The sequence below is a fragment of the Panthera uncia genome, chromosome B1 (assembly GCF_023721935.1).
Source record: "Panthera uncia isolate 11264 chromosome B1, Puncia_PCG_1.0, whole genome shotgun sequence".
Classification (NCBI taxonomy): Eukaryota; Metazoa; Chordata; class Mammalia; order Carnivora; family Felidae; genus Panthera; species Panthera uncia.
Window position 1 is genome coordinate 133,038,429 of NC_064811.1, and position 15,034 is coordinate 133,053,462.

At 38.2% G+C, this 15,034-nt stretch overlaps 1 protein-coding gene across 7 annotated transcripts in view; it reads left to right on the forward strand.

Annotated features, from left to right (window-relative positions):
• Positions 1 to 15,034, forward strand: part of FNIP2 (folliculin interacting protein 2) — a 132,525-nt gene that overhangs the window by 46,615 nt on the left and 70,876 nt on the right. The window contains exon 1 of one of the 7 annotated variants that reach the window (XM_049631241.1): positions 187 to 339. The exons of the other annotated variants lie outside the window; for them this stretch is intronic. Within the exon in view, the coding sequence (XP_049487198.1) occupies positions 308 to 339 (32 nt within the window). The 5' untranslated portion in view covers positions 187 to 307. Of the gene's footprint in view, positions 1 to 186; positions 340 to 15,034 lie in introns of those variants that run through there. 7 annotated transcript variants of the gene reach the window in all.

The following is a 15,034-nucleotide window of genomic DNA, read 5'->3' on the forward strand; positions in this document are numbered from 1 at the left end:
CTTATTTTAAGATAGTTCTTAAATATTTTTTCTGATTACCAAAATGATACAATTTTATTATGGAACATTTGGAAGATGCAAACAAATATAAAAATGAAAATTCAAATTACTCATAATGCTATCACACAAATTTTACTACTGTTAATACTTTTATTTTCTTATAGTCTTTTATTGGTACATAAATATAAGCTGTATTAACTGAATCATATTCAGATATCAAGTTACAGAATCTGCTTTTTTACTCAGTATAATATTTTTCCCATGTTATTAAAATGTTTTCAGGAGTAAGTTTTCATGACTCTGTAGTATGTTCTTAAATGGATGGCTTCAAAACTTAAGGTATGTTCTGCTGGTGGATGTTTGGGTTTCTAGTTTAGAAAGAAACCTATTCTTATTCACATTTCTGACAGTCTTCTTGGCAGATAATTTTCCTTGTAGGAAATTTTCCTTCCCCAATGGAATTTGAAAATTGGGAGATAGAAATTGGTCAGATAGATAGAAACCAAAATATCTACATTTGGAAATGGTTACTATATGTAACAACAAGGAGTTACCTAATAACCTTAGAATTAGACCTGTTCACCCACCTTGTCATAAGCAGCTGAAGACACACATAGGCCTTACCTAATAGGGGTTCACCCCTATAAAACTTGATGTTGAGTAGTTGAAGGTTAGATTAGTTTGTGTGTGCTCTGCAAACAGATAGATAGCAAAGCATAAAGGACAGTTTATCAATCAGAAATCATTCTTCTTCCCCTGGGAAGGAGCATGTAGGGGTGAAGACAGATAGGAATGTTAACACTAATCAGGATTGTGCCTCTACTTGGAAACCTGAATCAAAGGTAAGGAACACCCCCCCCCCCCAACTCTAACACCTTTTATAGGTTAAATCACCTCTTAAAGCATATGAATGTGAGGGTTTTTTCCTTAACATTTTAAAAGCATTTTCTCTATATGCCTTCAGAGATAATTCATTCACTTGGTTCAACAATAAAAATATATATTTGAAATATATTTTTCCCACCTCATTATTCTTCCCCATGCCCTTTAGGTAATCAATTTTATTAGTTTTTTATAAATCCTTTTTTTTTCCATTTAAAAACCCATTTAGCATTTTCTTTTGCTTCTTTTTTTTTCTTTCTTCTTAACTCCAGCATTCTCCCCTTTCTTGATTGCTCCAGCTTGATCTTCTTTGCTGAGTCCTCCTTTTCTCCCCACCCATTAATGTTGGTGTGCTTGAAGGCTTAGTCCTGGACCTCTTCTCTACTCACACTCACTTTCCTTAGTGATCTCATTCAGCCTTTGGCTTGAAGTACCATCTGTTTGCCAACAGCTCCCACATTTATAACTCTAGCCCAGACTTTTCCCCTGCCCTCCAGGTTTGTATATCCAACAACTTGTCCCACCTGCAGCTTTCTCTCTCTTGATGGTCGTAGTTATGACTCCTCTTTTTTTTTTTTTTTTTTCCTTCCTTACACACTGTATCCAATCCATAGCAATTCCAGCTGGCTCTACCCTCAAATACTACCCCAAGTCTGACTACTTCTTGCCACCTCCACTATTACAACCTGGTCTATGCCAATGTCCTCTCTCTTTTTATTTTTCATCATGATAAGTATGCTATTTAATGCCTATTCAATCCATCCCGCCACCCACCTCCCCTCTAGTAACCATCAGTTTGTTGTCTATAGTTAGAAGTCTGTTCTTCGTTTGTCTTTCTCCTTTTTTCCTTTGCTTATTTGTGTTTCTTAAATTCCACATATATGTGAGATCATGTGGTATTTATCTTTCTCTGACTTATTTTGCTCAGCATTATACTTTCTAGCTCTATCCATGTTGTTGCAAATGGCAAGATGTCATTCTTTTTTATGGCCAAATAATATTCCATTGCATGTATATGTGTGTGTGTGTATATATGTGTATATATAGTGTGTGTATATAGGTATATATATATATCATATATATATGTACACACATATATATGTGTATGTATACACACACACATATATGTATATATACCCATACATCCTTGGGTGGGGTGTGTATGTGTGTATATATATATGTGTGTGTGTATAATATTATATATATAATATCATACCTTCTTAATCCATTCATCTATCTTGGGCTACTTCCATAGTTTGGCTATTGTAAATAATGCTGTAATAAACATAGGGATGCATGTATCCCTTTGAATTTGTATTTTTGTAATTTTGGTGTAAATCCTCAGTAGTGCAATTCTTTGATCATAGGATAGTTCTCTTTTTAATTTTTTGAGGAACCTTAAAGGGATTGAGGATTTCCCTCAAAGGGAAAAGGATTTTCATTTTATTATGAAATATTTCAACCATAAGGAAAATACAGAACATGGTATAATAACCATATGTGTACCCACAACCAAGTTTTGTTAAATCTTAACATTTTACCACTCTTGCTTCACATATATAATTAAAAACAAAAGATCTAAAACACAAGGGGAACAGATGTTGCTTCCTACATAGTCCTTACTGGGCCCAGTCTTATACCTTTTTCCTCCTTCCAGAGGTAACCACATTCTGAATATTTGCCTCTGCTATATTTTTAGTTTACTGGTTATAATGTATCCATAAATAATACTGGGTCACACGTATTTAACATTATAGAATGAGTAGCATACTGTACATATTATTTTGAAGAATTGCATGTTTTTTGAAATTTATTCATATTCATGTACCTCTAGTTCGGTAATTCTAAATTCCAGTATAGCATTCACAATTTATGTATCCATTAGTCTATTGATGAACATTTTAATTTTGTTTTTACAAACTATTTTACTGTCATAAACAATGTTGCAGTGAATAGTATTGCCCTTGTCTTTTTCTGCACATCTGTATGGATTTCCATAGGGTATATGCCCCCAAGAGTGGAATTGTTAGGTTTTACGATATGTGAATCTTTGGCTTTACTAGATATTCTTCAAAGCAGTTGCCTCAGCTTCTTTCCCAACACAGTGCATGAGTCTTCCCACTGCTCATCATCCTTGGGTGGGGTGGCGGTGGGGGGCCTGTACACAAAATGTATCTTGTTTCTTTTAAAACAGCTTTATTGAGATGATTCACATACCACACAATCCTCCCATCTAACGTGTATTTATACTTCAGTGGATTTTAGTGCATTCACTGAATTGTGCAGTCATCACCAAAATCAACTTCAGAACAGTCCATTACCCCCAGAAGAAACCCCACACAAAATTTAACTGTTATTCCACAATTCCCCAATCTCCCTACCTCCAGCTCTAGTCAGCTGCTAATTTGCTGTCTCTGTAAATTTGCCTATGCTAGACATTTTGTATAAGTGAAATCATATAACATATGATTCTCTGTAGTTGATTTCTTTCACTTACCATGCTTTCAAGGTTCACTCCTGTTCTAGCATATATTAGTATTTCATCCCTTTTTATTGCCAAACAATACTCCATTGTATGGATGTGCCACATTGTGTTTATCCGATGATGGACATGTGGTTGCTTTCCACATTTTGGCTATCATGAAGAATGCTGTATAAACATTCCTGTACATGTTTTTTTTTTTTTATTGTTTATTTATTTTGAGAGAGCACACGTGTGCGCACTTGAGCACCAGAGAGAAAAAGTACAGAAGAGGGGCAGAGAGAGGGGGAGAGAGAGAATCCTAAGCAGTCTCCACACGGTCAGCACAGAGCCCAATGTGGGGCTTGATCTCACGAATGGTGAGATCATGACCTGAACTGAAATCAAGAGATGGACACTTAACTGACTGAGCCACCCAGGCACAACCCCAAACCCCGGACATGTTTTTATGGACTTTTTTTAGATGAAGAAATCCTGGATGCCAGGAACAATAGGCAGAGGTCACAGGTGTCCACCTGGTGCATGTGGGTGAGAAAGGAGCAGGGAGCCCTTTCTCCAGCTCACTTGGCTGCCATTGCTTGGAGCTTCCCCATCATCCTCACCTTCATGTGACAGGCATGGCAGCAGGAGCACTTCCTAACCACTGCTTCAGCCTTTCCCTGTGAAGACTCATGGCCACTCACCTGCCTTTCTATGGCCTTAATAAGTGTTCTGGCCTCCAACAGCATCTTATTTCGACTACTGACTCCCAGACTGCTGGTCTCTCTCTCTCTCTCTAGGACAGCAATCCAGTATTGTCTTTTGGAAGGCTTGTCTTCCCTGCCCAACCAGAGAGAGCATTTTCAGGCAAATTTGTCAACTATCTGGGCCATATAATTTAAAAACCAGTCTTAGAAGGTGCTGGCCAAGCTCCTGGCCTTGTTTTGTCTGCTTCATTCCCATGCCTCTATAACCAGGAGTAGACTATAAAATCTGAAATCTCTTAGAACCAATTGAAGAAAAAACTACTTCTGATAGACTAATCAGGCTTTTTACCTGGGAGACCAGAGTATTCTTGTGAATTTTGCCTTCAAAGGTCAGAACTATTCTTCCTTTTCCTACTTTTTAAAATTCAATTTAGGGGCACCTGGGTGGCTCAGTCGGTTAAGTTTCCAACTTTGGCTTGGGTCATGATCTTGCGGTCCATGAGTTTGAGCCCCACATTGGGCTCTGTGCTGACAACTCGGAGCCTGCAGCCTGATTTGGATTCTGTATCTATCCCTTCCCCGCTCACACTCTGTCTCTGCTCTTTCTCAAAAATAAATAAACATTAAAAAAAATTTTTTTTAGGGGCACCTGGGTGGCTCAGGCAGTTAAGTGTCTGAATTTGGCTCAGGTCGTGATCTCAAGGTTCGTAAGTTCGATCCCCACGTCAGGCTCTGTGCTGATAGCTCAGAGCCTGGAGCCTGCTTGGGATTCTGTGTCTCCCTGTCTCTCTGCCCCTCACCTGCTCATGCTGTATCTCTCTTTCTCTCAAAAATAAACATTACAAATTTAAAAACTTTTTAAAATAAAATTCAATTTTTATAAACTAAATTTTTTTAAGTGTTTCTTTTATGCAGAAATCAGCAAAAACAAATCTGTATTCTTCCTTCTTACACAAAAGGTATCATGTTCTTTTTGCTGTTTGAACTTTCAGTATAATTTGGACATCTTACAGGCATTGCTGTCATACTTGCACACTCTTTACAGTAGCTGCTTGGTATTTTGTTGCGTGAATTTGACATAAATGATATTATTTGCCCCTACCAATGTCTTCTCCAGTTGTTTCCAGTCTTTTGCTCTTAGCAAACATGCTGCAAAGATATATGTATCTATGTACATACATATATATGTATGTGTGTACGTACATAGATACACATATATGTATACATACATAGATATATATGTATGTATGTACATATATATGTACACACACACATACATGTTTATATCTGTTTAGTTCCAGAAATAGAATTGGTGGGTCCAGGGTTAAAAATACTTGTAATTCTGATATCTATGACAGTTTACTCTCCTGCCCCCACCATGTAGTTCTACTTTTTTGTGCCTCTGCTCGTATTAATCGCATAGGGTGTCTAACTTTTGGAATTTTGCCAATCTCATAGGTGTATGAATTTAATTTGCTTTTCTCTAGGAGTAAGATTTAACATCTTTTCATATATTTAAAAATCATCTTAATATTTTTTCTATGAACTATCTGTATACATTGCCCAGTTTTCCATTGGTTTGTGAGCCCTTTTCTTCATTGGTTTATGGTCCTTTTTATAGTAGGGGGATTAATCTTTTGTCTGTGATATGAGCTACTAATTTTTGGTGAACTTTCTTTGATAGCAGTTTTTGTTTTTGTACATAGTTGAGGTAATTCATACTGTATACATAATTCTGTGTTCTGCTTTTCAGTCTTAACATTATATCACAAATATTCTTATTTTTCAAATGTAACAGGTTTTTATACTTCAGAAAGAAATGCAGAGGGATATCCTGGAATGTAAAGGATGTTACCCTGACTTGTTTGCTACTAATATTAAGGTGATAACATAGCAGAGTTGGAACAGCACAGAATCTGGAATCAGGAAACATTGGTTTGCGTCCTGTCTTTGCCACTTACTGGTTACAACTTTTTTTTTTTTTTTTTAATTTTGAGAGAGAGAGAATCTAAGCATGGGAGAAAGAGAGAGAGAGAGAGAGAGAGAGAGAGAGAGAGAGAACACGCAAGTTAGCCCCGGGAAGAGGCAGAGAGAGAGAAAGAGAATCCCAAGCAGGCTTTGCGCTGTCAGGGTGGAGCCCGATGCAGGGCTTGAACTCATGAACCGTGAGATCATGACCTGAGCTGAAACCAAGAGGCCAACACCCAACCGACTGAGCCACCCAGGCGCTCCTGGTTATAACTTTTTAAAAGTCTCCTAATTTCTGGGGCGCCTGGGTGGCTCAGTCGGTTGAGCGTCCGACTTCGGCTCAGGTCATGATCTCACAGTCCGTGGGTTCGAGCCCCACGTCGGGCTCTGTGCTGACAGCTCAGAGCCTGGAGCCTGTTTCAGATTCTGTGTCTCCCTCTCTCTCTGCCCCTCCCCTGTTCATACTCTGTCTCTCTCTGTCTCAAAAATAAATAAATGTTAAAAAAATTGAAAAAAAAAGTCTCCTAATTTCTATGTAAAACATGTAATACACGCTCTCACGGGACTTTTGTGAAGATTACTTCAGGTGAATTCTGTGAAGTGTTTGGGAGACTCTAAAATGTTAGGTAATTATTTGTGCATGTGCTGTGTGGCTCTCATCACCAGAGCCTATATCCAGACGTCAGACTTTCTGGAAGTTGTGTCTTTAGGCTCTGTGAGATTGTGCAGTAAAAAAAGGTCAGCTATTTAATATGATAGAAATCAATTTGATACGGTACTAGAGCAGTAATAACAAACCCAGAGGCTATATATATAAATAGGTTTAATAAATGAGAAGAGGGGTTACTTTTTAGAGAGAAATTTGTCCTGTCCTTGGGGAAGCAGGGGATGAAGAAGGGCAGGACAATGTGGTATATGAATACTGACAAGCTCAATAAATGTCATTGTATGAAGCCAAACTACATATTTGAAACTGAATCTAAATGCCTTGAATTCATTAAGGTGGTTTCCCTGTGGGAGTTCACCCACTGCCTCATGCTTCAGCTACCAAGAAGCTTTTTAAAGCAAACAGTAATTAAGGTTGTTTGTCTTAAGGCAATAATACAATCTTTGATGGGTTAAAAAAAAATAGAATGTTTCTATTGTATTCCTCAGTTTCATGATTTATTTTATTTTTAATTTTTCAAGAAGTAGTATAGTCATATGGTTAAATATTCAAAAGGTACAAAGTCTCAGTGAGTACTTACAGCACACTTACTGTGTGCCTGGCTCTTTGTTAATCCTCAAACACTTATGAGGTAGGCATTTTGCAGATGAGATACTGAGGAACAATGAGGTTAGGTAACTTCCCAAAGTCACGAACTAGAAAGAGGTAGAGTGAGGATTTGAGCCCAGGCCACCTGGCTCCAGGGTCTACATTCTATGCTGTTTTAACAGATGTGTATTAAATAATTTTAGACACAACCAGGCTTACAACTCATTATTTGTCTTTCTAGAGATACTCTATGTACATATAGTAAAATCCAGAGTTTTTCCTACATTTTTTCCTTTAAAAAAAAAATACATATGAGAGCATTCTACACACAATGTTTTGTACTTCTTTCTTCCTATTAAGATGATATGCTAGCTTATTATAGAATCATAAGGATCTTCCTCATTTGTTATTGTATCTGTATAGTACTCCATTGTATGGATGGACCATAGTTTAACAGTCTTGTGTTGATGGTTGTTTCCAGTCCTTTGCTCTTCCAAACAGTGCTACAGTGAAAACCTTTTTGTACATAATCATTTTGAACTTTTGCAAATTGATCTGTAGGATTAATGCCTACAAGTGGAATTGCTGGGTCAAAGAGTATGTGTGTTTGCACCCATGTTGTTCTTCCCCCTCTCCCCCAACCCTCTTATTTTGGCTCTGCCCTCTGCCCCATGGCCCGGCCCTGCACTGCTGCCCTCTGACCATTCCACACGTGCTCGCCTGTGCCCGTCTCTTTTAGAGCTAATATTTTACAAACAAAGATAGGTACAGTTTCTGTTGATTTTGGCTTTCTCATTTTGCAAACAAAAGACCTTATGGAGATAACAATGATTTAGACCTTGGGAATCTTCTAGGAAAATAGTATTATTATGTTATCTGTGTACAATTTAAATGGATCTAGAATTAATGTATAAGCCAGTGTCTTGAATATTTATCTGTGATTAGCATATAAGTTCCGTGGGTGGGTGGAGAAGGTAGGGAAACCTTACTTCAAAGAAGATATGAAATCATGTTGATGCAAGTTAGCTTTCAGCAGGGCCATTATGCATTTTGGTAATCCTAAAATATAGTAACGAATGTTGACTGCATTATGCTGACAAGAGTGTGAAAGAATTAGCTCAGTGAATATTAAAATTAAAGCATGCATGGAGATGTACAGTGTACAGCAAAGCTTTTTTTTTTAAGTTTTTTTAATGTTTATTTATTTTTGAGAGTGAGACAGAGCATGAGCAGGGGAGGGCCAGAGAGAGGGAGACACAGAATCAGAAGCAAGCTCCAGGCTCTGAGCTGTCAGCACAGAGCCCGACACGGGGCTCGAACCACGGACTGTGAGAACATGGCCTGAGCCGAAGTCGGATGCCCAACCGACTGAGCCACCCAGGTGTCCCAAAGCTTTTTTTTTTTTTTTTTATCTATACATCCAGCATGGGTCTTGAACTCGTGACTCTGAGATTGAGTCACATGCTCTTCTGACTGAGCCAGCCAAGCACCCCCTACCTTTTTTTTTTAAATATAGGTAGCTTCCAGTTTATAGATACCAGAAAAGAATGAGTAGTGCTCTTTTATGAATTCAAGAAATTATTTTGGAAAATATGGTCCATATTTAGAGATTCTGTGAGTTTTTAAAGGGCAGAAAGAGAAAAACCTATTAATAGCAACAATAAAATCTGGCAAAGCTAGCCAGGGGTGGAATTCTGGTTGGCATAGTCTACTCAGTGACCCTCTTGCCTCAAAAGAACTTGTGCTTTTCCTCTGCAGATTTTGTTAGCATCTTTTGAAAATTCTGTCAGTTAAAGATGCATTTATATTAAGAAACATGTTTGTCAAAGTATAGAGTATATCTAGAAGGGTTAAAGGATGCTGTGCAGTAATGTGGATTAATTAAGATTGCTTTCCTCTTAGTACTTGGCTGGGGTCATCTATTCCAAATTATACTGTGCACACACTTTATAGATGATTTGGAATTTTAGTGTGTTAGAGTTGGAAGAATGAGACCTTGAGAGGTGATTTTAGCCCCAACCCGTCATTTTTATAGGGGAAGAAACACTGGAGTAAGAGATGAAGCAGTGTGACCAGGATTGGACTGTCGATCTTGCCTAGAACTCAGGCATTCTGATGCCCAGTGCAGTGCCTTGCAGTTTTGTGGATGCCCATGGTGGCCCCAGGGCAGTGGGGGTGTGGGGCATGGTGACTTGAGGGCCACACATAAACTTTACCTGTTTCAAAGTCTTACCTGACATGACCCTGAACTCAGGAAAAAAGGAAGGAATTCTGTCTTTTCCTCCTCTGTACTTCATAGTTCCCTGTTCATAGCATCCAAACCTCAGGCTATATTGTGACTCATAATGTTTTGTTATTGCTGTGTGAACTCATTATATGAAGATTTACGTGGTTTTAGCTTGTGACCCTTACAACCATTTATAGCCTTATTTCAGGGGGAGGGAGAAACAAGTTCTGAGTTACAACCTACTTACACATAAACTTGATGGTCATCTTTGTTATGGATCAGTTATATTTGGGATAATGTTGGTTGGACTGAATGTTACTTATTCCAGTCTTTTGACCTTCCTTAAGACATAGTAAGTATTGCATTGGTCAACAATCTCTTATCCTACAATTCTAAAATCCTAAAATCTCTGAAAAGATTTTTAGAATTAACCTGAACTATTGTGAAGCTATGTATAGTTTCTGTCTAATCCGTTCAGCATAAATATTCATAACTTGGCCTGGTGTTACATTTGTTTGATTTGGGGATTTGGTAATACCTTGAACCCTGGAGGAGGTATTACATAATACCTTCTTTCTAAAGTATAAAAAATTCTGAATTCTTAAATACCTGGCCACAAAGATCTCAGTGAAAAGATTGTGTATCTGAACTTATCTTTGATTTATGCTTTACAGTTTTAAGAGTACCTTCATACTTAGTCTTTGTTTTTCCCAACAACCTTGGGAGAGGTAGATAAGGCACATAGATACACTTTGGGAAAGCTAAGCCCTGGATAAGTGCTTTCCTAAAGTCACCTGACTTGAAAGTTGCAGAGCTAGAATTAGAAGCTCTGTTTACCCTGGTTAATACTAATCCATGTCCCAAGCATCACATCCTCTGTGACTTGCACCCATCTCTTTCCCCTACAATGTGGATTCGACCTCTTTGTCCTGTAAGTTCTACAAGACATATGGACATTAATCTCAGTATCTGTGACAGTGTAGTTTACTTAAGTGTTTGTATGTTGGCCTTTCTATAGCAAATTGTAAGAATTTTGAGGTGGAAACTGGATCTAGTTAATTTCTATTCCTGGTATATCTTTCATGGTACCTGGGTCAAGCCAGGTCCTATAATTGCATGGAAGGAGGGGCACCTAGATGGTTCAGTTGGTTAAGCGTCTAGCTCTTGATTTCTGCTCTGGTCATGATCTTATGGTTTGTGGGATCGAGTCTAGCATCAGGCTCTGCGCTTGAGATTCTCTCTCTCCCTTGCTCTCTGCCCCTCCCCAACTCTTGCTCACATGCTCTCTCTCAAAATAAATGAACTTCAAAAAAGAGTTTTTAAAAATAATAAAAATAAAAAAATAAAATGGCGTGGAAGGAACGAATGCAGGAGTGTGCTTTAGGGCTCTTGTTACTAACAGTGCTCTTTGTACGTCATGCTGCTGATTATAGGGATTTATTCTTTCCCCACATTTCTTCTACAAAAGGAGTAAAGGATTTACATATCACCTACTTTGTTAAAGACAAAGTTGTAGCCAATATCCAGTATAAATTTTTTTTGGTAAAATAGCAATGGGATACATTTAATTGGAATCGTTTTTAAATTATATCTTTAGGCTAGCTTTATGTATAAAAGTTTCTGATAAGAATTGGAGTCTTTAAGTACTTTTCTTACTATACTGTTGACCACAGAACAGAAATTCAGTGGTGAGTTTTTATGTAGTTACTCTGCAAGTAAACTTGGCAAGTTTTACAGCAAAGACAGTTTCACTATAAAATAGGAACATCAATTAATTTCCAAATTACCTTTCCTGTTTGCTTTCTTTCTGAGAGTAGTAACCCAGACCAAAACAAAACAAAACAAAGCAGAATTCCAAATTTGTTACTGCCATTATTTACATAATTTTTTTTCTTGAAATAATTAGTGTGGTACTGAGTGGGGAATGATGTACATTTGTGCTGACAGGGTGAACTCTGTTGCCATCTCAAACACAATTTCCCCTTTTCTCCACTTCTAGTTTTCCTTTATTTTTAGGTAAGAGTCATTAGGACTTCCTCCCTACTTTTTCCCCCTAAATGTTTATTTATTTGTTTTGAGAAAGAGAGATCAAGTGTGAACATAAGCACGGGAGGGGCAGAGAGACAAGAAGACAATCCCAAATAGGCTCCATGCTGTCAATGCAGAGCCCAGCGTGGAGTTTGAGCTTATGAACTGTGAGATCATGACCTGAGCCGAAATCAAGAGTTGGAGGCTAGGGCACCTGGGTGGCTCAGTCTGTTACGCATCTGACTTTGGCTCAGGTCATGATTTTGCAGTTCGTGGGTTCAAGCCCTGTGTCTGGCTCTGTGCTGACAGCTCAGAGCCTGGAGCCTGCTTCAGATTCTGGGTCTCCCTTTCTCTGCCCCTCCCCCACTCACACCCCATCTCTCTCTCTCTCTCAAAAAATGAATAAACATTAAAAATATACATTTTTTAAGTTTGATGCTTAACAGACTGAACTACCTAGGCACCCCCTTCCTCACTATTCTTGAGCAAACCTTTCTAGAGGGTTTCTGTTTGATTTTAGAAACTTTTTTGAGAAAGAGAAGAGGAGCAATGAGAGTTGGTAGAAGAAACACAGAATAGGGCTTAAGAGTAAAATATCGTCATAAATACAGTAAAAGTTTCATCAGAGCAGGAATTATGATTTGTTCACAGCTGTATCCCAGTGGTTGGAAGAGTGCAAGTACCCAGTAGGCATGTGGGAGCTACTTGTTAAATGGGTAGTTTTTGCCATTTTCTGTTGTGATTGTTATTGTTGATTTTTTTGTTTAATTTTACTTTTTCTTGGACCACTTAAATTTCTCTATCATATTTTATTTATTCATTTGTTTACTTTAAATGTTTATTCATTTTTGAGAAAGTGTGAGTAGGGGAAGGGCAGAGAGAGAGGAGGATAGAGAATCTGAAGTGGGCTTTGTGCTAACAATAGAGAGCCCGATGTAGGACTCGAATTCATGAACTCTGAGATCCCTAAGCTAAAGCCAGCTGCTCAACCAGCTGAGCCACCCAGGTGCCCCCTACCTTTTTTTTTTTTTTTTTTAATTTTAATTTTTAAAAATTTACATCCAAATTAGTTAGCATATAGTGCAACAATGATTTCAGGAGTAGATTCCTTAATGTCCCTTACCCATTTGGCCCATCCCCCCTCCCACAACCCCTCCAGTAACTCTAGGTTTGTTCTCCATATTTATGAGTCTCTTCTGTTTTGTCCCCTTCCCTGTTTTTATATTATTTTTGTTTCCCTTCCCTTATGTTCATCTGTTTTGTCTCTTAAAATCCTCATATGAGTGAAGTCATAGGATTTTTGTCTTTCTCTGACTGACTAATTTCACTTAGCATAATACCCTCCAGTTCCATCCACGTAGTTGCAAATGGCAAGATTTCATTCTTTTTGATTGCTGAGTAATACTCCATTGTATATATATATATACCACATCTTCTTTATCCATTTATCCCTTGATGGACATTTGGGCTCTTTCCGTACTTTGGCTATTGTTGATAGTGCTGCTATAAACATGGGGGTGCATATGTCCCTTTGAAACAGCACACCTGTATCCCGTGGATAAATGCCTACTAGTGCAATTGCTGGGTCGTAGGGTAGTTCTATTTTTATTTTTTTGAGGAATCTCCAGACTGTTTTCCAGAATGGCTGCACCAGCTTGCATTCCCACCTACCTGACTTTTTAAATATTCACATTCTTAGATCACAGGACTGCCCTCTAAACTCTTCCTGTGAACTTGTTGTTGACTATATAAGGGTTATTTCCTTGCATGAGAGCAAAAGGGAAAACATTTTTGAAGTATTCATCTTTCATAGATCATGTTTCAACATGGCTATACTTGAGCCCACTTCTAGCCTGACTCCTATAAAAGTTCAAAGGACCAGTCAAGCATGAACACTAGAATTGGTCTTGGAGGATGTTGGCAAATCATACAACTACTTGTCTCATCCTTATTAGCCATGACTCCTTGAAACCCTGGGTATGCAAGTCACTACCACCATTCCATTGGCTCTGAAAATGGCTTTGTTAAACAGCTTTAGTTCTCCTGAAACACAAGTCAGATGATGTCATTTCCCATCTCAGAAAGTTGGAATGGCACACCACTGCTTGTGGAAGCAAACATACATTCCTTGGCTTGACATTCAGGGTCCTCCACAAGTAGGCCTACACTGTCTTTCCAGACTCATCTCCTGCATAATTCTTCTGTAGTAGACATGTTTCAAGAAATTAAGATCGACTTTGTACCATTTGACTTTTTGTATTTATGTCATGCCCTCATTCTGCAATGACTCTCTCCCCTGTTTACATTACATGTGGAATCCTTGCCATTCTTCCTAACTTCATCAGTTCAGATATTGCTTCTTCTGGAAACTTTTCCTGTTTTTTTTTTTTTTTGTTTTTTTTTTTTCTTTCTATATTCTGCCTAACCCTTTTATTTTCATGTAGTTACCTATATGATTGTGTCTTGTAGATTTTAAATGCCTAGAGAATAATGACTTACCCAGTTCTTATTTATTGTATCCCCCTGACTGCCAGGCTTCTTTGGCCTTCATTGGCTTGTAGCAGCATAACTCCACAATCTGTCCATCATCACCTTCCCTCTGTGTCTATGTCCAAATTTCCCTCCTCTCATGAAGACACTAATCACCCTCATCTAGTATGATTTCATCTTAGCTTGATTACATCTGCAAAGATCTTCTTTCCAAACATGGTCATGTTGACAGGTACTGTGAATTAGGAATGGAACATACCGTTTTGGGGGACACGATTAAACCCACAACACATGGTTTTATATATTTTATTTTATTTTATTTTATTTTATTTTATTTTGAGAGAGAGAGAGAGTGGGAGTGGGAGAGAGGGAGAGAGAAAATCTCAAGCAGGCTCTGTACTGCCAGTGCAGAGCCCGATGTGGAGGTCAAGTTCACAAAACTGTGAGATCATGACCTGAGTTGAAGTTGGATGTTCAACCGACTGAGCCACCCAGGTACTCCTGATTATATTTATTTTATTTTATTTTATTTTATTTTATTTTATTTTATTTTATTTATTTTTTTAATGTTTGTTTATTTTTGAGAGAGACAGAATGCGAGTGGGTTGGGGCAGAAAGAGAGGGAGCCCCAGAATTCGAAGCAGGCTCCAGGCTCCAAGCTGTCAGCACAGAGCCTGATGCAGGGCTCGAACTCATGAGCTGTGAGATTAAGACCTGAGCCGAAGTCGGACACTCAGTCAGTCAACTGAGCCACCCAGGAGCCCCTGATTATATATATTTTAAAGAGAATTCTGTTTTCTGTACTTAAACTCATTTGAACTATTGATTGTCACCTTTCAGATAAGTGATGTAGACTTTGGTCACTTTCTTCCTGCTTTTGATGAGTAGTTACAGAAATAACAGCTGGTTTCAGTTCCAGCCGGCAGATGTTACCATCATGGACTCCTAAAACTGAAAAGGGTCCATCTAAGTCCTTTTGTTTAAATTTTACAGTAAGAAAAGGTAGATAAACCATC